Source organism: Aspergillus bombycis (genome assembly GCF_001792695.1).
Source record: "Aspergillus bombycis strain NRRL26010 chromosome Unknown contig00042, whole genome shotgun sequence".
NCBI lineage: Eukaryota > Fungi > Ascomycota > Eurotiomycetes > Eurotiales > Aspergillaceae > Aspergillus > Aspergillus bombycis.
In genome coordinates, this window is record NW_019170044.1 from 214,884 (window position 1) to 241,984 (window position 27,101).

Here is a 27,101-nt window from a genome sequence, read left to right on the forward strand (position 1 = left end):
AACACAACAATATACTAATAAACCAATCTAGGTCATCATGGCTTGCGTCAAGAAGGGTCTCTCCCGCCAGGACGCCCACGAGGAGATCCGTAAGTGACTCTTATGAACAAGAACACTGTGCCCCCTCACTCCCTCTAACAAATCCCATTACAGGTGTCCTCTCCCACCAGGCAGCAGACAATGTCAAGAAGCACGGCAAGGACAACGACCTGCTCGAGCGCATCCGCCGCACCGCATTCTTCAACCCCATCCTGGGCGAACTCGACACCCTCCTCGACCCCAGCACCTTCGTCGGCCGTGCCCCCCAGCAAGTCGAGAAGTTCACCTCCACTGAGGTCAAGAAGGCCCTTGAGCCATATGCCTCTGCCGTTGCCAAGGCCGAGACCTCTACGCTCAGCGTTTAAGGTTGCAGACATGCATACATATAACACATACATACATGGCTTTTCCTCAAAGTGCGGGCCAGACTCCAAGGAGGGGAATGATACCTACTAAATTGTGCACCCCCTTACTGTGAAGTATGAAGACAATGTGACCAGCATGAGAGGAGGTTTATTTGTCTCATGCAACCACATGTGAAAAAACCATAGAGTTAAACCACATTGCGCAAAAGTTTTCAGTTTTTCCAAAGGGAACACCAAATTATGTATATAGTAATCGATGACTGAGACGTTTATTGCACTCTTCTTCTTTTCATGGCGCATTACCTTCTGTCTAGGTATCTACAGTACTTGTAATATAATACGCCGGGTCGAGCCTTGAGTTCATTTGCGGTTGCACTAAGTGGGATTATGGATACGTGTGTGTTAGGTTAGGGCTATCAAACGGCCATCACCGCTGCACAAAAGTACCCAACCAACTGATGGTAAGCAAAGATCCACTAGGTGTTACCTCCAAGGTAAACCATAACACAGTCTATTCGCACTTTGACCCCGCCGTCCCACTTTCGGAATGAGGGGTACTCGTAAGACCAAGCAAGGGAATGTAAAGGAAAAAGGCACGCAAGGAAATGCGAGTGGGCTGTATTACAAATACAAAATCTGATGTGTAAGATACAAATTGGTAATGTACATGAGAGAAGGAAAATCAGAAAGGGAAATCGCAGTCCAAACAACCATTGGTGTCTTAATATGCTATGTGAGGTTTCAAATATGAAAGTGTGAGTCCGGGTCCTTCTTTCTAACTTTTTCTCTGTTCAAACTTATTTGAAAATACATGTTGGGAATCAAAAGAGACAGGATGAGTAGCGCTAGGAAGCAACAGGCATGCAGAAATCAAGTTGTCGTTAACTGCGTCAATCTCGTATAAGGAAAAATCTATGTAAACTATGGAAATAGTTTAGCAAGATGACTAGACGGAGAAAGAGAAAGATGAAAAAGCAAGGGAGTTGCACCCGTAGAGGAAGAGGTTTTGCATAACTCACCACGCCATATATAGAGCAGGATGGAACCCAGAAATCATGTGTCCTTGACATGTCGTCTAGCATGCCGTATCACGCCTATGACACTATGATCCAGTTCCACCGTTTAGAGCATCGACAACCAGTTGATGACCTAAGAAAAGTAACTATGTTAAGCTAGGCACTTGCTTCAATGAAAGGTAGGAAAACTTACCATCATTGCCTGAATCAGTGCCTCCTTTTCACCATAGTGCATCCCATCCCAGCTATCTGCTTGTAGCGTTGCATTGTACATTCCCAACGTTTCCATCCCTCTGGTTCGTGCCGCCTCAGATGTATCCAGCGTGTACTGCCAACTACTCGCGTGGATGTTGCTACCCGAATGCTTTTGGTGGCCCGGTGCAGTTGGGCCTATCCAGAGGAAGGGCATATCACGTTTACTAGATTGTGCCAATGCTAGCCATTCATCCATGCTATTTCCAGCGATCTCTAGTGAGTAGGAAGTGGAAAGAGAAAGACTCTGGATCACGGGAACAGGCTTTCCCTGACTATCTGCTCGGTTGATGAGCTGGCGGAATCTCTCTTGGGCGCTCTTCGAAGCAGGCGAGCTCGTTGCTGTCACGAAAGAGTGGGGGATAGCTGCAAGGTAGACGGGGTCAGCATTTGGGGCAGAACAAACCTTGAAATGGCCATTAAGGGGGTGTATGCTCACAAGATGAACAGGTATTTGGGCCTGAAAGTATTTCGCCGTCGTTTTGCTTCTCCGCCTGCTCGCTAGAGGTAATTCTCAGCGGTAGACAGGAGGCGCTAGTGAACTGTGAGCCGCATCTACATTTCTCAATCTGCCCCTTGGTCATCTCCGACTCTCTCAGGGCACCAGTTGCTAGGTTCCCTCGAAGAAGGATATTAAACCCGGCGTAGATATCGGCGAGAGATTCATCACCAACGAAAACAAGAGCGCCCAATTTTTGCAGAATTTCACATATTTCAGCGTTACTGTACCAGCGATAGAAGCAGCCTGAACAACCAGAGTTAGTCGGTTTCCTGACATTAAGGAAGAAAAAAGGGACATAAGGAAATAGCTACTGTGGTTGACCGCTGCTTCGTGGCATTAGCAGACCACAATCAGCGTCTCGCTCACCTTTGGAAATGTATGCCTCGTCAAAGCCATGTCTTCCGCCATTACTCATTGCATTGAGCAACGAATCTCGAGTTTGGCAGTACGGATGGCTCAGAGACCCCTGGCCCTCCGTTTTAGGGGGTTGGTAGAGAGCAGACGATGAGATGCCACACTCCTGGTATCCTACGTACTGCTCCAGAAGACTGCCAGCAAGGTCTGTCAGTTCGATTCTTTATCGAAGCTCTTAGATTCTCAGGATCTCACGGGTATCAAACTCACTCCTGGGAGGTGCCGGTGACGATCACACTGGGTTGGGTCGAGGTGAAGGGAAGAAAGAAAATATCACGGATGAGCCAGACGATATAGAAGACCCCGAGGACCCAGAGGGATGCCATCAACTTGTAAGTAGAGGACCGCCAGGTGACTCGCCGGACCAACCTGCGTCCATTGGGGCCTTCGATTGGACCACGCCGCTGTGGCTGGTTACCCTGCTGCATACTTGTAAATGGATATGCAAAAGCCTCGTTCGCCGACGACGAAGCCATTGGTTCACTATGAGATGTACGGCGACGAGACATAGCCGGCATGTTGATATGCACGTGCAGTTCTGGAATGGAGGGGGGGGGGGGGGGGGAAGAAGGGCCGTGCAGAAGTATGAGTTAAAAAAAGATGCAATCTTAGAAATGATGCATCTGTTCAGGAGTAGGGCTTCTTTAGTGGCAAAAATTTTAGGAATACACAAGGGAAATGAAAAGGAAAAGGAACCGAGGGGAGGAAATTGGGGCCAAAGCAGAGGAGGGGTGTAATCGTTGTCGTGAATCGTTAGACGTGAGAGGAAGACACTGGGGGAGGGGCACTTGGTGGAAAGTATTCAATAAGGAAGTCGTGCGGTTCAGTCACTGTCCTCTGGCATTTCCCAATTGGGAACTTTCGTCTTCAAATCGTCCTTTTTTCACGTCTCTGTTTAATTCAACCTCCTTTCCACTTCCTTCTCCCAGATCTGCGACTCTAAGTAGAAATTTTTGGTCCTTGTTCTTGACTGTAAGCAGGTTCCCCCTTTTAAATCCTCACGTTTTCAACGACCCTAGGAGATTAACGAAGCAGAACCGTTGATTATAATCCCCCAGCCACGCCACGATAATACGGAACGATACACAAATCCACACAGTTAGAACAAATGGAGGGAAAAAAAAGACTAACAGAAAAACAAAAAGAAAAAGGAAAGGAAAAAAAACGGCGAGAGGGGCCGTGGTTCAGGAAGAGAGCCAGTGACGGGTAGAAAAATGGCATACAGCCAGCATGAGGGCGAAAAAGGTAATCTCATGGAGTGTTGCGGATCCCTTAATTTTTTTTTTTTTCTTGCCTCATCTCTCTGTCAAATATTGTTTTTTTTTGCATTATTATTTCCAAACTATCGGCTCGCCCTTAAATTATTACATTAGTGATTACACTACAACCGAGAAAATTAAACGCAACCCAATTTAAAATCTCAAACTACGGAGCAAAGAAGAATAAAAAATTGGTGGGAAAGAAAAATACCCTGGGAAGGAAAATAACACGAATACAAAAACCCATTTAAAAATTGGGGATTGCCAGCAACGTTTGCATCATCATTAATTCATTCATTTATTCACCGTTTTTCGATGACAATCCACAAGGCGAGACACACATCGGTACTAATACAAAGAAAGGAAAAAGAAAACATCAATTCGGAAGTACAAGTTAACTTTGATCAACCAATTCTTTTTTTTTATTTTAGTGGGCCATTGATATAACAGCAGGAGGTATAATGATCTAGTTATATCTCGATAGATTTGTAAACTTTTCTTTTTTTGTTTTTGGGTTTATCCGGTACGGAGTACAATCCAGACAACTCATTCATTTCCGAACCACATGTAACAACAACAACAGCGAACCTTCCCTAAGTACCTCGTTCCGGTTCTGGCAAATGGGCAGTGCTGCCCTAAGCGGGTTGCCGGCGGTGATCGTCGTGGTGCGACAAACTCCACCGAAGAATCGTGCCCTCGAGCGTGTTCTTGACAGGCGCCCACTAAGGCCAACTAGGGCTTAGCAGTTTGCGTTTCCAGCTGTTCTCCACAGCTTCAAATTACAGTTCCTCCGAACTGTGTGCTGGACTGCGGATTCTTCCTATTGGCCAGCCAGCTTGCATCTCTCCTTCAGACTCCATTCGGGGAAGAACACCACAACTGTGATCTGACAGGTCGGAATTACAGACGCTGACGCTGCCTTTGCGCAACCTCCCTCGTCGCGTGGAAAACCGTTCGCTAAACCCCTGGTTCAAAGTTGCCGCATCGGAGGAATGGAAGCCATCTAGATCGTGGAAGCGGTGTGGAATATGATCTGCTCACCATGATGCTATCGTCGGTTGATATCTCACAAAAAGGGGAGACAAGGCTACGAATAAGAGAACTCCAAGTCTCCATTCAATTTTGTCAATGATGACATTGCGATCTATGCCATCAGTATGGCAATCGCCATGAAGGACTCTCCCCTTGGGGCTTCTACTACTATTACTAACCCCAAACTACGGAATATATTCGTAGTTCTTAGTACTAACTTTCCTCAAATGAAGGATGTCAACGTAATTCCGTGTAATGTACCCTGTAGATTGGTCTCTTCCAGAACAACGCCTCCAATATACTACTGACACACTACTCTTCCCTCAATTGAGCCCTGTCGCTTCCAAATATAGAATACCTCTTTTTCAGAGCCTGATCTACTTCGTGATGAGGAGTATGAAGCTCCGTTTTGGATGAGGTGTCGTGGAAGGTACGAGAAATTCAATTTCGTAAAAGGGAAATGGTTCAGCCCAAGTTCTCTCTTATTTTCTGCTAGAGCAGAAATATCAAAGTGAAACAGAGTTCTAGTTCCATTGCATTGTGCATAGCACCAGGTATACAGTACAAAGACAGGTGTTTGAACAGATGTGCCAGAGATCGGTATCTGGGCCGGCTTCCGAGAAGGATAAAAAAAATCCTCCCAACGTCAGTAGTAATAAACTAGGATGTTATATACTAGTACTAGTAGGTCCTATCACAATAGACTAGGTGTTGGAGGGGGCGTTGGGCTTCTAGAACCAGTTAGGCTACCTACACAAAAAAGGGAAACGAACCATCTTTTACCTGTCAAGAACCCAAAAGGACAGGAAACAGGGCACACGACGGCAATCGGTTGGGTTTTATGTCATCATGGATTTCGAGTTAACTAGTAGTTACTCCTCATCCCCATTAAGATTAGGTTTAATCTCACAGCTGTTGTGTCACGGGACACATGCAGGTGACAAAGAGTCAACACTCTGTCGCTGACAATAGTACGATCTACTTAGTCTCATTACGGACTCTCCCGCGAAAGACAGATTCGCCAATGCCATTCTGTCGCTCTTTGAATGCAATGGGGTTAAGGTTCGGTTTTTCTTGGCTTGTCATACCCTTAACAAGAACGAATATAAGCTGAAAGGGCAATGTGTTTCACGCTGAGAGAAAGTATAATCCGATCTGAGGAACTATCGTCACCCCTCGGATTCTGAAAGTAAACCCCAAAGGGCAACACATTTGACTACCGGAACACACAATGCAACTAAAGAACATGGGAGACTCCATCAAGGCATCTGTCGTTCGGTTTGGGCATAATCCAGGAGTTTGATATGGGCGTTATTGGATCGTGGGGGAACCGCGGATGGAGGAACCCTACCGCGGGTGGGAGAAACCTAAAAGCCCGTTGTCCCTCAGCCTGACGAAGACTTGTCAGAACTAGAGAGGATTCGATTATATGGCTCTTTTTCGTATCTCCGTTGGAAGATCCAGACCTATCGGAGCATCCGTGAGGAGAAGTCGAATGATTTTCGGGCGAAGGGGAAAAACCCGGACCAATTTTCACATTCTCATCGGCAATTCCAGTTGGACGATAAGCATCACGGAGTCCGATCTGGGGTTGATCCCGCTTCAAAACACCATTGTTCCGCCACTTTGTTTCCTGTCTACCTGCTGTACTACCCAAAACAAAGGAAATTATTCATTGTTTTTGGTAGTTAGCAGAAAGGTCCATTATTATTAAAGGGTGAATCGGGTGGTGACTGACGGTTGGTTGATTGCCTGAGGATCGGATGATATTCGTTGTTCCTCGGCCAAGCACGGAATCCCCCCCACACGTGACTCCCCGGGAAAGAGAGTCTCCGCAACGGCCACAAGAGTCATTCACCAAGCTCCTCCACTTCTTCGTTTGCGGCCCTTTGCATCGACCTTTCTAGTATATATCTAGGGAATTCGAAGCTCATCCCACATGTATTGCTGAATTTGTTCGCTCTATTTATCAGGTTTTGCCCCTTTCGTCTTGCTCATTAGTTATCGACCCCCTCATCTCCTACTCCACTGGTCCCGAGTCATCTGCACTCCGCCATCCGTTAGCGGAGGAGTCTACCTCGGCAGTAGTCATCCCGACTTTAAACGCCTCCTATCTTCCCAGCGACAGGCGCCCAGTATTGTCAGCTATACACTATACCACGCAGTGATCTGCTCTCTGCTACGTTATTCAGGGATTATAGAAGTGACTCTCTCGGGCCTTCTGGCCTGATTACCTACAGACACCATGTGGAAGCCGTCGGAGAGGCTGATGGAGACCATCAGACATTATGCCAGCTTCCCCGCCACTGGTGTCTCGCTTCGGCAGATGGTCCAATTTGGAGACAGACCTTCGACTGGTATGTCCATCTTTTGCCCTTTGGAACCTATTGATGTCATAAGTCATGACTGGTGGACTTGTGTGCTGATCGCGTGACCTCTTTGTTAAAGTAGGGACTCTGTTTCGCGCATCCCAATTCCTCTCCGAGGAACTCCCAATTCGACTTGCTCACCGTGTCCAGGACCTGGGGGAACTCCCTGATGGACTCAGCGAAATGCCCTCCATCAAGAAGGTCCAGGACTGGTATGCGCAATCGTTCGAGGTATGACTCATCGCCCGCTCCTTTCCGTAGTTCACAATGCCCTGTACCCAAGCAAACCCCTCTTGGTGTTCTTTATATCTAACGTGAAATGAAGGAAATCATCAACCTGCCTCGGCCAACTCTTACCCAGGAAGTGAAATCCCGGCTGCTACGGCCAGGAAGAATTAACGGCGGTGCTTCGAAGATCCTCTCGGAAACCACCCAGAACCCTAGTATCAAGGAAGGGCAATATCGGTCCTCTCCCTCCTCGGCATTGAATCATAATGGAAATGGAAAAGCTGCCGCCGCCGCGGCTCGAAGATATTTTGTACCCTCCGATGACCAAGGCAATTGGCCTCCGGAGTTGAATGACTACAACGAGCGCTTCGCGAAGACTCTCCAGCAAATTAAACGACGACACGACAGCGTTGTAACCACGGTGGCTCAGGGTATCCTGGAATGGAAGCGTAAACGCCAAAGACTACAGATTGACTCGACCGTGCAGTCCTTCCTCGATCGATTTTATATGTCTCGGATAGGTATACGTATGTTAATTGGCCAACATATTGCTTTGACAGAACAAACGCACGTCCGCCATCCAAACTACGTTGGTATTATCTGTACGAAGACAAATGTTCGTGAAGTCGCCCTCGAAGCTATTGATACGCCCGGTTCGTGTGTGAAGATTACTATGGTCTTTTTGAAGCTCCGAAAGTCCAGCTTGTCTGCAAAGATGACCTGAACTTCATGTACGTCCCAGGTCACTTGTCTCATATGCTTTTCGAAACCCTGAAGAACTCCCTGCGTGCAGTGGTAGAGACCCATGGGGCAGACAAGGAAGCTTTCCCAGTCACCAAAGTCATCATTGCCGAAGGAAAAGAAGACATCACTATCAAGGTGTCCGACGAGGGTGGAGGAATTCCCCGTTCTGCCATCCCTTTGGTTTGGACGTACATGTACACTACGGTTGAGCAAACACCCAATTTGGATCCCGATTTTGACAAAAGCGACTTCAAAGCCCCTATGGCCGGCTTCGGGTATGGATTACCTATCAGTCGTTTGTACGCTCGGTACTTTGGTGGGGACTTGAAGTTAATCAGCATGGAAGGGTAAGTCTTTTTCCGTTCCGTTATCGACCTATTTTTATCCAGCTAGATCTGACTAGTTTAGATATGGTACGGATGTCTATCTTCATCTGAATCGACTATCCTCGAGCTCGGAGCCCCTACAATGACAATTACCAGTCATGAGGGATGGTCGTGTCCGGTTCTCTACTTCCCATAGACTTCATCCTTTCTATTCAGAACCGGATCCACCACCATCTCAAGGATTGACGCCGATGAACATTCGAGCCGTGCGTGCACGCATGCATAACAGGGAAGTTTCTACGCGTAAGCAAGTTGGCGATGCCGATAGCCGTCTAAACGCTGAAAGGCCTGGAAACTAGGCCAACCACTTGCTTTCGAACACTAATGGAAGTGTTAATGCTCCCATCGATGGCACACCTGTGGACCAATCGCAGTTGGCAGCGAGCTTTATTGATTGGCAGCTCCCTGTGAGTCGATCACTTTTGAGTGTTGAAACCATCGCCTTCACTACTCATTGCTTTGTCACACGTGTGTGGATAGACAAAAGCGTATGTTCTCTGTTTTGATTAAAATTTGGTCAATCTTGTCTGAATGCGGGTACATTTGACGACCACGAACGACCTTCTGAGAATGATGGAAACAGAGGCGGTTTGGTCTATTGATACCCTTGGGTACCCATTCAGGAGATAATTTTGGAAAGGTGGCTCTGGTGATCTACACTTCATAGAGGGTAGAGCCTATATTGCTCCTTTTGCTTTTTTCCTATTTATTCTTTTATTTATTCTCTTTTTGCTTAGCTATGCTTTTGTCTGTCTTTTTTGTATAGTAGATTATGGGACGATCAGGATATTTTATGGATGGTACGGTCTTAGGGATGTATACATGAGCCATTGTGAATATTCATTTCATTTCATTCATGTTAGTCGCCCAATCAAATCACTCCACATAGGAGACGTATAATCCATAGTCGGCATCTCAGGAACTTCTAAGACAACAGGGTCGAGCGCCAAAGAAGGGGGATATATGAAAGAACTCAAGGCGACGAAATTCCATCATCCTCCCTCTCCGCACCACTCCATCTCCTCCTCTCCCTCTCTCGCAACTGCTGCCCGCGACCCGCCGACCCAGAAACAGAACTCGACGGCGTCGACGCCTTCCCCTTCCCTCTTGTCCTATCGGGCGTCGACAAACGCCCCTTATTCTTCGACGACGAAGCAGGCGACGAGAACGCTGACGACAACCCACCGGCATCGGCGGGGCGTCGCCACCCCGCATCATCAGTTTCGTAGACATCAACAACATTCCGGTGCACAACTAGAGGTGGATTACTTGGAGATGGAGAAGAGTGATTCTGGACAATGAAGAGGTCGTTGCGAATAGAAGCTGCTACCTCGGGGTCCTCCGGGGCAATGAGCTTAGAAAGGAAGCGACGGCGCGCTTGTGGAAGGGTCTGTATATAGTTAGAATTGAGACAAATCATGACATTAAACCATCTGACAAAATGAGTCGTGTATAGTTCTCCAAGTAGGGCGAAACCCTCCCAATGAGGACGAAACTTCATTGAAGAAACAAACAAATGACTTGAGACCAATTCCACTACTACTCACCTCTTGAGCAGCCAACGCTTGCATAGTGAGAAGTTCTCGGTCCATCAGGACACAAAGCGCCGCATGTCTTTCCTCGCGGAGGCGACTGCGCACCTTCTTTTCCTGTTCGATAGTTGTGTGGTATGTTGTTAGTGGGCCGCGCAGGCGATCGGGGTCATATCCTGGGGAGATTAGCTTGTGTGTTTTTTTATCGGTTCGATAGTGGTTGGTAAGTTGTGGTAGGCTCCAGAAGATAAGATGGGTGCTCTGTAAGGATTCATGTAAGGAGATAGGGGGGCTTACTGGGGTCGATCCCACGTGGATGATTTTGGCGTCCGTCGTAATCGACGTTCATGTCTTCGTCCTCGCTTTCGTCGTCGATCACGATTGGATCGCGACTGCGAGGGCCAGGAACTGGGATGTTGCGGTTGAACATTTTGGTTGTTGAGGGATAGAACGAGTTTTGGCACGGCCGATATAGTGCGATGCAAAATTGAGATGTGCGAGATTGGGTAGTAAGTAGATTGCCAGCAGATGGTCAGATTAGTGGGAGTAGCCTGTTGGCTGATAGGGCTTCCACAGCGAAAGATGGGCAATTCCGCAATATGGACGCTAGCACTAGGAAAGTGCTTGATGTTTATAAGAGGGATGTGCGCAAGATGGTATTGTGCAAAGATTTCCAGTTATGTAGTGTAGATTGTATATCTTCATAATTAGTTTAAGCTAAGACAGACAGCCAGTCTACTAATGGTCTACTCACGGTATACACTTAAGAAGCGAGTAGATGGTATTCTCCACCTGGAACCAGAAACGACAAGAAAGGGGGACGTGCGTTGGACAAGTTGTGGGGGGAATATGTTAAGAGAACAAGAAAACACCACCGCTGTCCAGCAGGGCAGATCGATAAGCTGATTGAGGCGACTCTTGATTACCACCAGTCAGTTTGTTCTGGATAAAGCAGAAACGCTAAGAAATGGATGTGGTGCCCATGTGACGCCAACGCTGCTTAGTCATGGCCAATCACATCGCGATGAAGTCGTTTGTTTACATGGGATTTACTAGTACTACTAGTAGTAGTACTAGTATGGAATCAAATGAATTGCACCGAGTACAGCTTAAAATTCAATACTATGCTTCTATTTTCATAACCAAGGCGAAAATGAGTAGGGACCTCAACATGACTATCTTTCTCAAATGCGAAGCGCTTTTTTGCGCCCTGAATTTCGTACATACCACAGTCTCGTTTTCGTCGGTAAGAAGACGGTCCATGAATCGTCGGACAACGTGTTCTATCGTAAAATAAGGGCGCAATGATTCGAGCCCCCACAAGTTCTGTTAACAAAAAGGAAAAGTTGGAAGGGAGGGAAATGTCGAAAGGTATACAGACAGAAGATGGCAACGATAATACACATGTAAATGCCAGCATGCAGAGTGAAGAAGACAAAACAAATCAGCCCGACATGCGTCCGTCAGACCGAGCGGGACGCGCACACGAATGCGACCAATTCCAGGTCGGGCAGCTCTGTGCAGAATGGAAATCATAATGCCCGCCGAACGCCAAAGCACAATGCCGCTAAAACGACTCGTGAGGTTCCAAAGACGCCGTTTAGCAAGAGGGGATATAAGGGAACGTGGTAGTATTCACCACCGAGACAGTGATGAGACAAGTTTGATACAAAAGGGGCTCGCTGTGTAGCCAAAGGGTGTGAAGATGTTTCAGGCAAAAGTCTTGGGGGTTGAAGGGATACGATAGCTGGCAGGGGAAACGATAGAACTCAACATTCATGCATGAATGAGTTTTTGGGCCACTCATATCCAGCATCAGACCTTGCACTTGTCAGTAAAAATTATCGCCCGAGACTTTCCAGAATGCGGTAGGCTTACCATGTAGTTTTGTTGACGTTTTGGTACGCCTTGGGGTGTTTCGCGATATACTCCGTTGTTTCATAGCCCGGTGGGTCACAGGTAAGGCTAATGTTGTCTGGATCCTGGTAGATTCGAAGGTAATCGAAACGCATGTACCCAGGCATAAATTTCTTGATGTTGTCATCTACTGGAGCGAAACTGTAGGCCATACCCAGGTTCATGATAATAGACAGCGGTTCCAGGGGAATCGTCCGCTGGCCGATGTTGCCGTTGGGCCCGAGGGCTCTACCGTCGAGAGTCCATGTCTTATCCTGACCGACATACCAGGTGATATTGCCACGAGCTCCTGGCGTGTAGTCGAAGGCGTATACCTGGTACTGCGATCCGTTGTACCAGTCGTTATTGAGGTTGCTGAGTCCAGACATGGCCTGTTGATAGGGTCCACCACGGTAGGTGTTAATCTCTGTGATCTTGGGATCGTACACAGCTGCGTATTCTGCCATACCGTTAGCAAGGCCCAAGTTCCGCAACCCATACATTACGAGCACGTACCGTAATCAGGCATATACCAAACATCGAATGGGGCCATCTGCAAACTTTGAGAAACCGACCCTACCATCTTCGCCGCGTCACCGTTCAAAGCAGCAACGCTAGCTTCGATGACATCGATTTCCGGCGCGCTCCTTGACTTGCCAGGGGAAGGGTGTTCTGCATTGTCACAGGCGCATGCAGGTAGACGCATTCCAGGTAACCAACTCAGACCATCTGTAGAACTTTGGTTCGGCGTGATTCCAGCATCGCAACCATCATAGTAACTGTACGGCCACATTCCTTCCGTGGTGGCGGCATAACCCGGGCGGCCTAGATTGCCCATTGCCCAAAAACCAGGCCAGAAGCCAGACACTTCACCATTTCCTGGAAGGGATATGCTTGCTTCCAAACGACCGCCAGTGAAGCATAGTTTATTCCAGCTCTGAACCATACCGGATCTATACTTCAATTCATGATTCGGGAATGCATCGAACCGAAGCTCCAATACACCGTCTTTCGTAGTAACTGCATCAGGATCGTACCACTGCAGGGTGTCAGCTGCGGACAAACCATAGGAAACTATCCAGCAGAACAAACCTCGAGATCCTGCGTCACACCGTACCAGATATCCACCGCCTGAAGAAAAGCATCGTCACCGTCATAAAACGTCCGTCCCGGTGTGTTGAACTCATCCGAAAACTATGATGATCAGGGACAGATTCAGACAACTCGTCAAAGTATCTCAACTCACCACCAGCTTCCATTCCTTGCCATCAGCCGACATCTTCGTCATGGCGGAGGCCGGAGTGTCCGGGTCTATCAACCCGCTCCGCACATTTTTCAGTAATGACCTCTCTCCCACATCAAGACATAACGTGTCCCCCGTTTTACAGACGGAGCCTTCTTGGTTCTGCATCCCTTTAACGGCCGTACTACAAAAGATTAGTTTCTGCGCCAGCATCTGTGAAAATGGAGTTATAGATCATACAAAACAGGATACCCAATGAACAGCATCAGGAGACCCAGCGTCAACACGACTAAACCTCCACCGTTGATTATTCCTCGTCGGTTCCAGATGTCACAGTCCCGTTCTTTGTCGTTCGGATCCGGGTTGTGCAAATAATCGTCCTTCTCCACATCCTCTGGGAATAAAAGCAGACCTTCTGACGGCATGATATTGAACTTTTCTGTAACCGTTTGTGTATTCACATCTTCCCCATCACCCTCTCCGTGTGAGGGAGATCTCAGGTCCTCATAACGGGGATAGAAGTAGCCTCTGCTCTCACTCCCACCTTCCGAGCTCCAACTTGTCCGTCTCGACGATTGCGCAGACAAATCCGGAGATTGAAACCCTTCATACTGTTCCCGGTGCCTCTGTGGCCGCGGCGGCAACAAGAAATCCGTTGAATCCTGTGGGGTCGGTGAGCCCATCCCAGTCTGCATGGTCATGAATGTCCCTGTGGACGTTGAATTCGACATGCCCGGTGTCAACGCGCGTCCAATGCCCGCATGGCTAGGGACCGGAGGGTAGGTCTCGTCTGGATCACTGAATGGATCATGCTGGCCCGAATTGAGTCGAATATGAGGGGTTTCTCGCACCGATTGGCCCATTGGATTGTCCGACATCTTGCAATACGTTCGTAGAGATGGCGCTGAGGGTGGGCTGTAAACGCTGCGCTGTTGCCCACGCGAATCTGGAAAATTAATGGAAAGGTGGAGCCTAATTCACCGGCCACAGTCTTGACAGTGCTTCTTCGTGAATCCTGGCCTCGTCCCAAACGATATCGATGATGCGCGCTCTGGATGACCAGTATATCCCTAAGCCCTTGGTATACAACCGATCACACAGCTGCCATCCAGGGTTCCATCCAGATATGTACCAGCAGACTGCAGTCGTGCCCCGATGCTATTAATTAAATATTAATACACCCCGACGCTCGGTAATGACTGGCTCCGAGACAAAAGCGGAAAAAGAGCGATGAATGATGCGCAATGGGTATCAAGAGGGAAACAAGACTACGAACGAGTGGACGGGACGCTAGATCCCGATGCGCATTTGTCTCTGGAAGGCTGGAGGAGGATAGGAGAACAGGCGGTATTAGTGTAGCAGAAGCAAAACAATCAGACAGGGTTAGAGAGCGTGCATGTAGTGAGATGGATGGGCGGTGATGGCCGACAGCGCAGGGGCAGATTGACGTTTGGACGGAGAGGAGGGGGAGAGGAAGAAGAAGAAAAGAAGACAGAAACAAAGAAAAGGCACCAGCGGGCGCAATGGAATGAAGGTCAGGATGCCACAAAGACCTAAACTACCACAGAAGCACAGTAAGGAAAGGGAGTGGAGAGCGTTCAGGTTGTCAATGCCAATCCCTGTTTGGCGTATTCCTACATAGCATGGCAAAGCTTTTTTTTTATTATTATTATTATTTTTTTCAGAAAATAGAAATCAGAAGAAAAAAAGAAAAAAAAAAAAAAAGGTTTACTTTCCTTCTCCAAAGTTATACCTAAACCGTTACCAGTAATGATCTTGGGAATAATAATTATTATCATCCAGAGTAATAATACAGGCAGGGCCGTAGAATGAAAAGGACAAATAAAAATCCATAGCAGAATACTGGACCATCATGAAACCATCCAAAGACAGCAGGAATCGGCATGAAAGGCACCACCGACGGTCCTGTTGTTATCAAAAAGATACAAGACCACAAGAATGCTTTAAAATAGGTCCCCTCTGGGGATCATTGGCCACTAGGACCCCTGCAGGTGGAGATCGTCGCCCATTTTTTTCTTAGGCGATTGACGACCGAGGGAAATGAGGACAGAAGGTGGCCCGGTGGCGTCTGCAGGTCCTCTTTGGCTAACGTTGGTTCGACGGCGGCGAGAAAAAACGCAGGTACTGCCCGGCGAGTATGTTTGTCTCCTCGGCGGTCTAGACTTTGACCCTTCAGGGGAAATCTTCCAGTTCCCACCGTTTGTTTTCTCCTCCCGTTGAACCCCTTGGGTGGTTCACCGGGATATCTCATAGCTGCCTCAAACCGAAGCATCCACCCCACCAAGCGAGTTTCAGGAATGCTCAGGAAGAATTTCGTTGCTACAGACCATGAGAAATGGGAGCCTGTTCCAGGGAATCTCAAGATCGTTGTCAAGTGGACCGGCGAACCCTAAGACTCGGCAACTAAGCGTTATTTGACCGTCTAGCGTCATATGGAAGGCTTTTAGTGCAGGGTTCATCAACCCGGTGGATTCGGTATCGTATGGTAATCGTCCCGGCTAAAGACTGACTACTACAGAGTACTACTACAGTACTACGACGGTGATATGGTAGATGTACAGTACACTGATGTACACTGGTGCACCCCCCCCCTACTATTTACCAATCATCAAGTGAGCCCTCTATTCACAGACTCTTGAGATCGTTCTGAAAGACGTCTCCTTTGCATCCAACCCTCGGATTCAATGATTGACACGCCGAGACCCCCTTCCAGAAGAACCTAACCCTAGACCTATTTCCGTTTTCGCTCTTGGACGACCACTGATCGATCTTTTGGAGAAGAAAAGAAAGACAAAGAAGAAAAAAGAAACACAAGGTGGAAAATATTCTCTCCAATGAGTGCCTCACATGGATGCTCCTATATATAAATCATTCCTGAACACGCGTCCTGGCCATTAACCTTAAGGCTTTGGATAGATCAGATCTACCCCAGTGGCAAAGCACGACCCTGTCGTCATCGCAACAGACAGGCTACCAGGCAAGACAGAAGAAGGAAGGCAATGAGGCTGAATAGCGGTGGAGTCTGGAGGAAATGTATAGCATACTCCATGGCTAATTGTCTGAGTTCCGGAATCTTGGAACCCATTGTTTCCTCTTCCCCTCATTCCATCGGACAAAGCTCATAGCAACCTTCCGCCATTCCTGGTGACCTTCTGTCACCCCGCTAGAACCCTCAAAACAAGGTGAGAAGTATGAAGACCAAGAGATTTCCATGGACACTTCAATTGCTTTCCTTGGATCATTACTTTTGACTGACACCGGTGGTCACGACCTGTAAAGTACGGTAGTGATCTTTCATCCTGTCAATTGAGACAAAAGATCATCAGCAGATCACCCGAGATGCGTTTGATGTCAGCCACATCATCTACTACACAGATGACAGTGACGCATCTACCGAATCACCTGTGAGCTGCAAATAAGCTACAACACTTCGATCAGCCTCCAAAGGATGATGTGTCAGTTCCCAAACCTTCCTGGGGACCGGAACAGCGCAGCGTCGGCAACGGCTTGAGATGCATTCATTCATCGGGGAAGAACACCCACGACCCAATCACCGTCCGCACCATTCGGGCAGTTGAAATCCTTTCCAGTAATGATCAGAGGTCAACAATGCTTGGCTTCTTGGTATACATGAGTATTTAAGCACTCCTGTTCCCCTGCACCGTCACGTCCTTCAATATACGGTCATACCAAAGCAATACCTTAGCGCGGCTCGCCGTTTACCCTGGTAATTTAGCAGGACAACCCTAATATACTTAGCCTGGCAGGGGACGCGTGTTAAACCCATCCATCCCGAGACATGCCCCAGTTCGATGGTCCCATGCGCCATGATAACAACCGTCCGAACAAAAATAACACCAGCAGCGCTTTTCCCTCCCTGTGGGGCTGATTTTGTTTCCAGTACAGATTTTCCTTCCTCGCCTGAGACAGCTTGCGTTGTTGATTGTGCAAATTGTACAGCACTATGCGATTGTACTCCATGTGCGATTCAGAAATAAATCAAAAATACAATAAAATACATAAAGAATATTCTTTCTTCCCTCTCTTATCCTGCACCAACAACAGGGACGACGAACCGCCCCTTGCTCATATCTTCTCTTAGTATTGTATTTTACTCTTTTTATTGTTTTTTTGTTCTCTTTTATTTTATTTTATTTTATTTTATTCTACTTTTTTTTTTATCTTTCTGCCTATCACCTCTCCCTCTCTGTGCTACACAACCACGCCAACAGCATTATTGATGCCTAGAATAAAACAACAAAATATCAGTTGTCCCTCTCTCAAAAAGACTTCCAATGGCACCGACAATGAGTAATAGAAACCCATAACTAGTTGCCCAACCCCTACAGATCTCCATAAACCCCAACTCCACACCGGAGTACACACATACGTATACATACATAAATCCATCCATCCATCCATCCACCCACCAGGACCCCTTTCACGGGGTTTCTTCAAAGGCCCTCCAAACCCCAGTTCTAAGTACTTAAATCAATGGGTTACATGCATGTCACCCACCCGCACCAAACAAAAAAAAAAACACACACACACACAGTACCACATCCAACAACAACTTTTTTTTATCATCCAAGAGACTAAGCCATTAATGCACAGTGCAGAACATACATAAAGATCTGTTTCCTCGTTCGTGTGTAACCGTGCTTTTTGTTTTTCCGTCGGTGGGGAAGGAATCCTTTCTTTTGCTTTTTGCTTGTCCTTTCTTTCTACCTGTCTAGGCGCTAAATATACTGCGCCCTGAGACAATGGCGCTGTTCGGACCACGAGGCTATCTTGACTGTGGTGTGGGTAGTACTCGAGTATTTCTTCTTGGGTGGTTCTTTGGAATTGCATGAATGGGATTGGAAATAATTGTGCTGCGGGCTTTGGGGTAGGTGGGTGTCTCGAGTCTTGGGTTCCTGGTAGTAGTCAGTACTAAATTAAATGCATGAATGAGTGTGGCTCGGGCCTTTGCTGCTGCTGGTTGGGGCTGCTTAGGTAGTATTAGCAGGGTGTGTGTCGTTATGGATATCTTGGGGGGACCTGGTATGGGTTCCGTCTACTCCTACTCGTCGGTCGGATGTGTAGTTCTTTTTCTTTTTTTTTTTTTGTTTTTTGTTGTGGTTTGGACTTGTTAGTGGTGCATTTATTTATTTATAGGCTATGTGCGTATTTGTTCATGATTTGTTTGGAGGATCGACAAAGTTGAGAAGTAACCAACAGACTTTGGTCGTTGTGTTGGTGTTGGGTGATTTAGTATGTAGTGTATATAATAGTCGACCCACACCAATTGGTTTAGAGGATACCATGTTTAATGTTGATTTCTCCCCCTACGATGGTTCCAGAGTACTAAGGGACTCAATGGTATGTTTCTGTCCCTGCCCGGATTTACCGTAGACAGTCTGTTAGAAAGAGGGGGCAACGAGGATAACATGACTCAAAAGGTGTAAGTATACAATTTCATTCCCATAGATAATTCTCAGCCATTACGATTCCCCAATCCACGACACATATACCCGCGAAGACAAACCAAGTAAAAGAGCACCACTAAGTCTCAACAGCCTTCGTCCTCAATCCCACAATCAACGACTTCTCAGCATCCACCGCGAGGATATAATACTCAATCAGCGACGACCCAACCTCAACCCGATAAACCTTCACATCCACCGCCGATTCATCCCCTCCCGACGACTCCGCGACGGCGGCGCGAACCGCGCGCAGCGCAGACGGGTACTGATTCCTCGGATCAAAAGAGGATGGTGATAGAGTAGTGATCGATGATGAAAGATCCGCATTCGGCGAGATCAGCCTGGATAGATGCGCTTTAGAAGAAGAAGTAGTTAGCATGAGAACCACGTGGAAATGCCTTTTTTCGGTGGACTGCTCTTTGAGGTTGTGGAAATCAGAAGTCTCACGTACAAGGATCAGGGAAGATTCCTTGAGACGCGCCCTCCCATCGCAGTGCGACGGGTTCGAATGGCTCGTCAGTTTCAGAGATGTAGTAGGCGTCAACTGAGGTCAGTGGAGCTGGGACGTGGACACCCGTTTCGACTGTTTCAGTACGGACGGCGGGGGAGTCCTGCGCTTGTTGAGCTCGCGCGGTGGCCAAGTCCGCGTTGGCCTTGTTCAGGAAGTTCATGTAGGCGTCGTCGGACATGGTGCGCGAGATGGTGGTTCGGAGAGGGGCAGGTGGTGAAACAGTGGTGTTGTCGCGTGTTCGGTGAGGGCTCACGAAGAGTGTTCTATGAAGATGGTGGATTTGGCGGGAGGACTGGGGACCGTTCTGGAGCGGAAGTCGGATGACTGAAGGGCGGAGGGGGAGTTTGTGGACTTCTGGCGATGAGATTGAAGCCCAACACCAGATGCGATCAATGACGCAATGCCCTCGGCGGCTGAGCGGCATCGGGATTGGATGCTGCAGCAGTTGTACTGGAGTTTTGCCACGGAAGAAGTTCGGGGCTGGGGACGGTCAGATTATAGGGCCAAGCACGGCCACCAGAGTTCGATGATGATGAGCGCTACCCTAGAACAGGGAGGAGTTAATGGCCTGAAAGAAGCCATGTCTTCTAAAGTTAAAGGCATTTCTTCTAGACTTGTGCCAGAGAAACGCCAAGGCTTTCCCGCCGCACAAATGGCAAATGGATACACTACTGTACAAGTTGCCAGACATTGACATTCCTACAGGAGAATTTTGTGTTCTGCGATTCCGTTCTCTTGAATGTCATGAGATTGCCTTGCAGCTACGTAAAGCTAATAGAAAGAAACTAACGATCTCCAGTCGGACCCCAGACTTGGAAGGTATTCGCTTTTTTATTGAAAAAATAAATAATTTGCACTACACCGTATCATATCCATAAACACCTTAAGCGGAAGTAACAAGGTCCTTCTTGAGGGTACCCAAGAAAGCGCGCTTCTCCTCGGGGGTCTGGAAGGCACCGTGGCCGAACTCGGAAGAGGTGTCGACCCACTTGAGCTCGATCTTCTCGGTGGCCTTGCGGCTGGTCTGGGGGTAGAGGGTCTTGCGCAGGGTCATGACACGCTTCTTAACACCAGGGACGGAACCCTTGAGCATAACGAAGTCGTTCTTAACCTCACCATAGCGGACGAAGCCACCCATGCTGCGGAATCGTTAGTCACGGCATGTCAATCGACACAGAGGTTGTGCCACAGGAGTACTTACGGAGTGATCTGCTTCTTGGAGATATCGAACTCGGTGGAGGCGTTGGCCTCGTCGGAGCCCTTACCGATACGGTAGACCTTGTGGTTGCAGGAGGTACGGTGGTGGTAACCCATCTGACCAGCACGGGCAACAGTCCACTGGACGTGGTTAGGGTGCCAGGCACCGATACAAGCAACCTTACGCAGACCCTTGTGAGTCTTACGGGGAAGCTTCTTGGTACCCCAACGGCTGGTGACACCCTGGAAACCGTGACCCTTGGTGACGGCAATGACGTCGATCACCTCATCCTTCTCGAAGACGGAGTCGATCTCAATGGTCTTCTCGAAGAGGTTGCGGGCGAAGTCAACCTTGTCGGCAACGGAGCCACCGTTGACCTGGATCTCCATAAGGTGGGCCTTCTTCTGCTTAAGAGGGGTCTTGCGGATCTGGGTGTGGGCGAGCACACGGACGACGGTACAGTACTTCTTGATGCGCTCAAGCTCGCGGGTGACGGAGGCACCGCTCTCCTCAGCGTGCTGCTTGGCGTACTTGGTGAAGGCCTTCTTCTTGCTCTTGTACCAGTTCTTGTAGAAGCGGCGCTTGACCTCGTCGCTCAAGTGCTCAGCCCAGACGGTGGTGAGAGAGCGGAGACCACGGGGAGTCTCAATGTAACCGACGACACCGATAGCGACAAGCTAAATGAAACTCGTGAGTACGTGGCACTTCCGCGCCCACTCGGGCGAAATGATTGATAGGTGAAACATACGGGAGGGGTCTCGATGACGGTGACAGCCTCGACAACCTCCTTCTTGTGCATCTTGGCACCGGGTCTGTCAAGGTCACGGACAACAGTGGTCATACCGGCCTTGTAACCCATGGAGGCCGTCAGGTGAACGGGCTTCTTGGGGTCATCCTTGGGGAAGCTATCGCGAGTCTCAGTATCCTGCCTTCCAATATCCCAATTCAACATGAAAATTTTCATCCAAAACTAACCTCTTGACCTTTCCACGGTGTCTGGCAGCGCGCTTGCGGGGCAGGTAGGCAAGGGAGCCTGTGCAGAGCTGTGTCAGTAGGACGCACACAAAACACACCCACGACCTCAAAATTCGAGGTCGTCCGAAAGAAACTGAACAAAGATTGACGAACCGTGCCGAGGCGCTTCGTACTTCCGGTGACTCCTGTTACAGAGAATGAAAATCAGCGATTTGATTCTTGTGAGGTCATGATGGCATTGCGCCAGCGTGGGAACTCACATCTTGACCCTGTTGTCGTTAGTCGTCGAAGTGGTGAGTGACAGTGTCTATCTCTTGAGTCGGCCGCAAAGTCATATTTTGCACCGCTTAACGAGTGTGGGCTGACCTAAGCGATGCCACCGCTAATCCTGTTCAGGTTAGGTACCGCCGAGAGGGTAAGCGACTTCCATGTGTGCCTGAGGCATTGATAATATTTCGGCCACTATTCCATTCTTAGTAACTTCGGCGGTTCCTCCTGACCCCCCGTAACGTTGTTTCTCCAGTGAAAGCTCTACCAGTACCATACCACTAGGTTAGTACCTCTCCCGTAGCACATGGAGAATCGGCTCCAGGCGCTCCAAACACAGCCTAAGGGTTGTGCACAAGGCTCAGTAGCATCCACCACCACATCTTACCGCCTTACTACGCGTGAACTCGAAAACTACTATTTCATGAAAGTATCTTACTTGACCTAGTTTGCCATTTTCTGTTGTTGCTACCTTCAATCATCAAGAGTTAAAAGACTAAGACAAGAGATGAGAACGGATGGGTTGTCGCAGGGCATACAAATGTAAAACAGGAACGTTTAGAAAATGGAATAGATACAAAAGCACAGAGTGGGAAACGTGCATCGCCTTCCTACTGTGCCGTTCGGAGTCATACAATACAGACCAAGTGGCTAAGATAGCAGACAAGGATGAACGCCACCAGGAAAGGGCAGGCCCAAAAGTAGAGAAATGAAGGAAAGGGGAAGTAAGGGGTGAAGTATATAGATAGTAAAAAAAAATGGAAAAAGAAATCGAAGTAGAAGTAAGCGAAGGCAACAGGAAGTCTCATAATGATAACTTCATGTGAGCTTTTGGATTTAGGCTCAGTCCATAGGCAACATGGTACATTCATCAAAGGAAACAGCAGGAAACTCATTTTTTTGAAGTGGTATCCTAGGCTGTAGACTCCGGTTTTGACTGTGAAGTCTGACTGCCATTGGTGGCATTATTGGCATTGCCCGACCCGCTGGCAGAAGGGCTACCCTTTACAGCAGCGCTGGCTCTTTTATCATCATCGCCATCATCATCATAGTTCTCGTCCACGTCCATCTTCCGCGCAGCTGGTTCATGAGCCGGGGGTTGCTCGTTGCGGGCCGGCTCCTCCTTAACCTGCACAGGGGCAGAAGGTCCAGGCTGTGGTCCGTTGGCTGCCGGAGCAGACCCTTCAGCCATTGGAGGAAGGCCGGAGCCAGAGGCGTGTTGTGGCATGTGTTGAATGGATGGAAGTGTTGGAGGGTGATGAGCGGCCTCGGAAGGATGGTAACTTTCGTTGATACGACGTTGGTCTTCGCGTCGAACTTCAGACGAGCTGCGACGTTGCATCTCGCCGGGGGAAGGCATGCGGTTTGGGGGAGTGACACGACGAGGAAGCTGTTCGTCGAGACGAGCTCGGCTTTCCTCATTTGCAATCTTCTTAACGGGTGCGGACTCGGCTTCCCACTCGCGGCCCCGCTTCATTGCAGAGGCGGGACGATCTTCACGTTCGCGAGCAGCGGCCTCAGCGGCAGTGATCGCAGATGGAGGTGGGGGTGCACCGCCCGCAATTCCAGTGCTACCAGCGCCCTGTACAGGAGGCACACTAGGACCATGATGATACTGCTGGTGTGGGTAAGTGGAACCAGGAGACGAGGGCCGCTCATCACGAATAGGCCTAATCTCAGTCGGAGGGGTGAATGGGCGATGATAAGGGGGTAGAGGGCCGCCAGAAGTAGGAGCACCATTAGGCGCACCTGGAGCAGGAGGGGGCCCTGCGGGAGCAGGAGGTAACGGTCCTCGAGTGGCGGAAGGGAAACCGCCAGCACCACTAGGGGCACGCTCGTGAGACGGCGCAGGCGGGTTGGCAATCTGAGGAAGTGCATGTGCAGGCGCATACACGCCTGGGCCGGCCAATGCAGTCTTTGGGGAACGAGCTGCTGTGGGCGGAGGACGGACAGCATCGGGGAAGCCCCTCCCTGGCTCCTGGCGTGGGCTGGGTTGCTGAATAGCTGCGGGAGCTCGAACCGCATCCCTGTGGTCAAATCCATTAGCCGCCTGGGCCTGAGCCTGAGATTGAAGTTCGTTGATTCCACGATTCCAATCAGCGATCTGCCTCGGCGGAGCAGGGGGCTGGGGAGGAGGACCCCCAGTCGGTGCCGGCGCACCCCACTGAGGAGCGGGAGGACCTCCAACGCCAGTCTGATAGGCCTGGGGATGGACATCCTGAGGTTGAGGAGCCGGGGCATTGCTCTGGTTGCTACCCGACAACTGGCTCTGAAGGAGCTGCAGGCGTGCTTTGATGTGGACGTTGGTCGGATCCAGATCGGCAGCACGACCGTACGCGTCGAGAGCATCCGCAATTTGGTTGTTACAGGACTCATACTAGATACAAAGTCAGTTTCGTCTATTGGCGTATTCTCAGGTATCTGTGAGCTTACCAAAGTTCCCAAGTCATACCAAACTTCTGAGATGTAAGGGTTTAGGCGAATAGCACGCGAGTAAGCATCCAACGCATCGCGGTACTGATTGATTTGGTAATAAAGCACACCAATGGAACACCAGAAAGTTGGGTTCCGACCATCCCGGTAGACGGCTTGTTGGTAGGCCTCGTAGGCTTTGGGATACTTGGCTTGGGACATGTAGCATCGGCCAAGCAGGTACCAACTCTGCGCATCAGTGTTGTCTATCACAAGCACAGAACGTTAGACTCTTCACATTCGCGTTTCAAACCAAGTAGAAACCTACCTGCGCTAACTGATTTCTCAAGGTACTCGATTGCCTTTTCTTGGCTGGCGTAGCTGTTGCTCTGTTGGTGATACAGCCACCCAAGTTGTTGCAAGACCTTCGCGTGATTGGGATCGCGATCAAGAACCCGTCTATAGGCTTGTTGTGCGGAATCAAACTGCCAAGGTTAGCCCGAGTCTAAAACCATGGTGGGTTAAGAAGCTCACATCTTTTTGTTGCTCGTGGACATGACCGATTTGAAACCAGATGTCTTCCTCCGTAAGAGGACGTGGGGGATCGGTGACAATATATTTGAAGCACTAGAATTGAAGAATCAGGAAACTGGCCCAATGGCGACTTTGGCGCATGGATACTAACCTCCAGACTCTGATTGAACTTCTGCTGCTGCTTGTAGATTATTCCCAATCTGAAGTAGATTTCATTGGCTTTCTCGAAATCAGGCGCCATTCTCATAACCTGGGAGAAGGCTTCTTCGGCGTGATCGAGAGAACCATAGCGATCGTAAAGAATACCGATACCGTACCACAACTTGGGTTCCTACAAAGACGATCGTGGATTAGGCATGTCGTTCCATATGACAAATTGGGCTAACATACCTTCGGATCACGCAGATGGTAGAGCGCTTGCTGGTAAGAGGTATACGCCTCTTGCAAGTTATCCATCATGAGATGGCAATGCCCTGGGCTGCTAGTCAGTCAACTGCTCGTTGCAGGCATGTCGTTAGTGAGCACATACCCAAACTGCCCCATGTCTCGCCGCTCGTTGGGTCCAGCTTCAGAATATTCTGCAAATACTCAATCGCCTTTGGGAACTGTTCCTTGGTCCGTAGTATACAGGAGATCGCGTTCATTGCAGGAATAGACCATTGATTATGCCGCAAAGCTTGTTCATACGCATTCATGGCGCCGTCAAGATCCCCCATGAGTTCAGTTAGGCCACCTAAGAGAAGCGGTCAGTGTACGTCGCGGGATAAACTAAAGTGGCTATTGAAAAGCCCGCGCAATGTCTCAACATACCAATTTGAAGCCACACCTGTTCATTCAGTGCGGCAATCTTTTGAGCAGTGCTCATGGGAGGACCCTTCTGGCCTTGCGACTGCAAAGGCATGTGGCCATTAACCTGCGGGTGAGCAGCAATATGGCCATGGTGAGGTGTGACGCCGCCTGTGGGCGACGGCTGGGTGTGAGCCATAGCGAGGGTCAAACACTAGATGAATCGCAACGCAACCGAATATCGAGATGTTGTAGCTCCGGATCCCATAAAACCTGCGACACAATGATGCAATCCGAGTCCGTGTCACTCACAGAACCACGATGTATGTCTTCGCGCGTACCAAGGCCCAACGGTTCCCGCAAGCGCGACTTTTTCTTTTCGAGGCCACTATCGATGACAACCGTGATTCAGTCGAGATTGTCAACTGAAAAAAAAGCCTTGGCGCCTTGACCAGAATGGTAGAAAGCTCCGTTTACGCGCTTCGCCGGGAGTGAAGCTGATGTACGGAAGACGGAAGCGCTAAGGGCCGCGCACAGGCAATCGTTCCGACGTAGCGCTGGAAGGCCAGCACTGTGGGACAGAAAGATTGTGAGAGTATGCGAAGGTAATATGAAAAGGGGGAGGGCCTCGGCCGGCAAGAGTTGGCGCTATGAGTAAGGCACAACCCAATAGCCGAGAAAGGGAGGGTGGGTAACGGAAGGGGAGAGGAAAGGAATTGAGATGCAAATAGAGACAAGGAAATGTATAGGAAACAGGGGAAAGTCACCAACAGGAAAAAGCGAAGAAAAAGGAAAAGAAAAGGAAAGAAGCAGAGGAAAGCGAGAGAGGAGGAAGAAGAGGAAGAGGAGAGAAAGGTCGAGGGGCTGGTGGTAGAGGGCGAAATTTGCCAAGCGGCGCTAGTGGTTGTGCAGCTCTCGAGCAGTCAGCGAAAGCAAAGGAAAGCACGGAAAAAGGTGAGATGGCGGTCGTCCGGCGCCAAGCCGAAGACAGACAGCTTACGACCAGGAACGGTCTAGTGGGTGGGGACAATCTGGAGTCGTGTCCGCGGGTATTTACAGTTAATATTTTCCGGGCACCGGAATCTCAGGTGTGCGCATTTGAATGCAGGAGCAAAGTACAACAGGGTACAGGGAAGATCGTCTCCCTCGTTGACTTGTCTTACCCAAGGTCTTGATAGATCCCAGTCGAGTCAGTGCACAAATTTAATTTCACACGAATGGGGATTTTCGTTAATTTTCTCTCTGTCTCTTTTCTACAAAGCCCGATGTCTTCCATTGACAGTCTATTCCTATGTACGTTCATTATGATCTCAGCGACTCCATCGACTTGCGGATAAACCATTATATATATATATATATATATATTTTACTCAGCAACTCTAATATTCTAGATTTTCGTGTGGCTTTTCCAACAAAGGAGTATGAGAGGGATGGAAAGAGGAGGCTCACGTTGGCAAGCGGGGCACAAAGTGTGATAAATAGGAGCATGGACTTTAGTGCAGAGAAGAGTAGCAAATTAAATTTTATTAAAATTAGTAGACAACGTAGACTAAAATATTAACTGTAGGAAAACGGAGTAGGTCAGTATGATTTAAGCGGGTTTAGAGAGAGAGAAAATTTCAGCAAAAATCTTTATTTTTATTTATTTATTTTTA

General features: G+C 48.8%; 7 protein-coding genes across 7 annotated transcripts; 2 read left to right on the plus strand and 5 right to left on the minus strand.

Moving 5' to 3' along the window:
• Window positions 1–37: 37 nt before the first annotated feature.
• On the plus strand, window positions 38–404 carry ABOM_006372 (adenylosuccinate lyase; the record flags this gene model as incomplete). The annotated part of the gene is made up of 2 exons (XM_022533501.1): window positions 38–89; window positions 154–404. 2 exons carry the CDS (start codon window positions 38–40, stop codon window positions 402–404), a joined length of 303 nt encoding a protein of 100 aa, XP_022389180.1.
• A 1,122-nt stretch (window positions 405–1,526) lies between these two features.
• On the minus strand, window positions 1,527–3,106 carry ABOM_006373 (uncharacterized protein; the record flags this gene model as incomplete). The annotated part of the gene is made up of 5 exons (XM_022533502.1): window positions 1,527–1,553; window positions 1,614–2,038; window positions 2,112–2,417; window positions 2,541–2,722; window positions 2,799–3,106. 5 exons carry the CDS (start codon window positions 3,104–3,106, stop codon window positions 1,527–1,529), a joined length of 1,248 nt encoding a protein of 415 aa, XP_022389179.1.
• Window positions 3,107–7,124: 4,018 nt separating this feature from the next.
• ABOM_006374 (alpha-ketoacid dehydrogenase kinase family protein) lies at window positions 7,125–8,571 on the plus strand (the record flags this gene model as incomplete). The annotated part of the gene is made up of 4 exons (XM_022533503.1): window positions 7,125–7,236; window positions 7,331–7,479; window positions 7,574–8,129; window positions 8,192–8,571. 4 exons carry the CDS (start codon window positions 7,125–7,127, stop codon window positions 8,569–8,571), a joined length of 1,197 nt encoding a protein of 398 aa, XP_022389198.1.
• A 1,008-nt stretch (window positions 8,572–9,579) lies between these two features.
• Window positions 9,580–10,568, minus strand: ABOM_006375 (uncharacterized protein; the record flags this gene model as incomplete). Its single annotated transcript, XM_022533504.1, has 3 exons — window positions 9,580–9,996; window positions 10,154–10,314; window positions 10,436–10,568. The coding sequence occupies 3 exons, from the start codon at window positions 10,566–10,568 to the stop codon at window positions 9,580–9,582; spliced, it is 711 nt and encodes a 236-aa protein (XP_022389185.1).
• Window positions 10,569–11,907: 1,339 nt separating this feature from the next.
• ABOM_006376 (SKN1/KRE6 family beta-glucan synthesis-associated protein) lies at window positions 11,908–14,155 on the minus strand (the record flags this gene model as incomplete). The annotated part of the gene is made up of 6 exons (XM_022533505.1): window positions 11,908–11,959; window positions 12,017–12,494; window positions 12,551–13,073; window positions 13,127–13,228; window positions 13,281–13,461; window positions 13,518–14,155. The coding sequence occupies 6 exons, from the start codon at window positions 14,153–14,155 to the stop codon at window positions 11,908–11,910; spliced, it is 1,974 nt and encodes a 657-aa protein (XP_022389184.1).
• Window positions 14,156–18,842: 4,687 nt separating this feature from the next.
• Window positions 18,843–19,698, minus strand: ABOM_006377 (uncharacterized protein; the record flags this gene model as incomplete). The annotated part of the gene is made up of 2 exons (XM_022533506.1): window positions 18,843–19,117; window positions 19,215–19,698. 2 exons carry the CDS (start codon window positions 19,696–19,698, stop codon window positions 18,843–18,845), a joined length of 759 nt encoding a protein of 252 aa, XP_022389183.1.
• A 459-nt stretch (window positions 19,699–20,157) lies between these two features.
• Window positions 20,158–25,645, minus strand: ABOM_006378 (60S ribosomal uL3 domain-containing protein; the record flags this gene model as incomplete). Its single annotated transcript, XM_022533507.1, has 12 exons — window positions 20,158–20,413; window positions 20,476–21,149; window positions 21,221–21,377; window positions 21,448–21,505; window positions 22,666–24,091; window positions 24,148–24,392; window positions 24,455–24,611; window positions 24,661–24,753; window positions 24,812–24,991; window positions 25,051–25,133; window positions 25,190–25,393; window positions 25,471–25,645. The coding sequence occupies 12 exons, from the start codon at window positions 25,643–25,645 to the stop codon at window positions 20,158–20,160; spliced, it is 3,708 nt and encodes a 1,235-aa protein (XP_022389178.1).
• Between the last annotated feature and the right edge of the window lie 1,456 nt (window positions 25,646–27,101).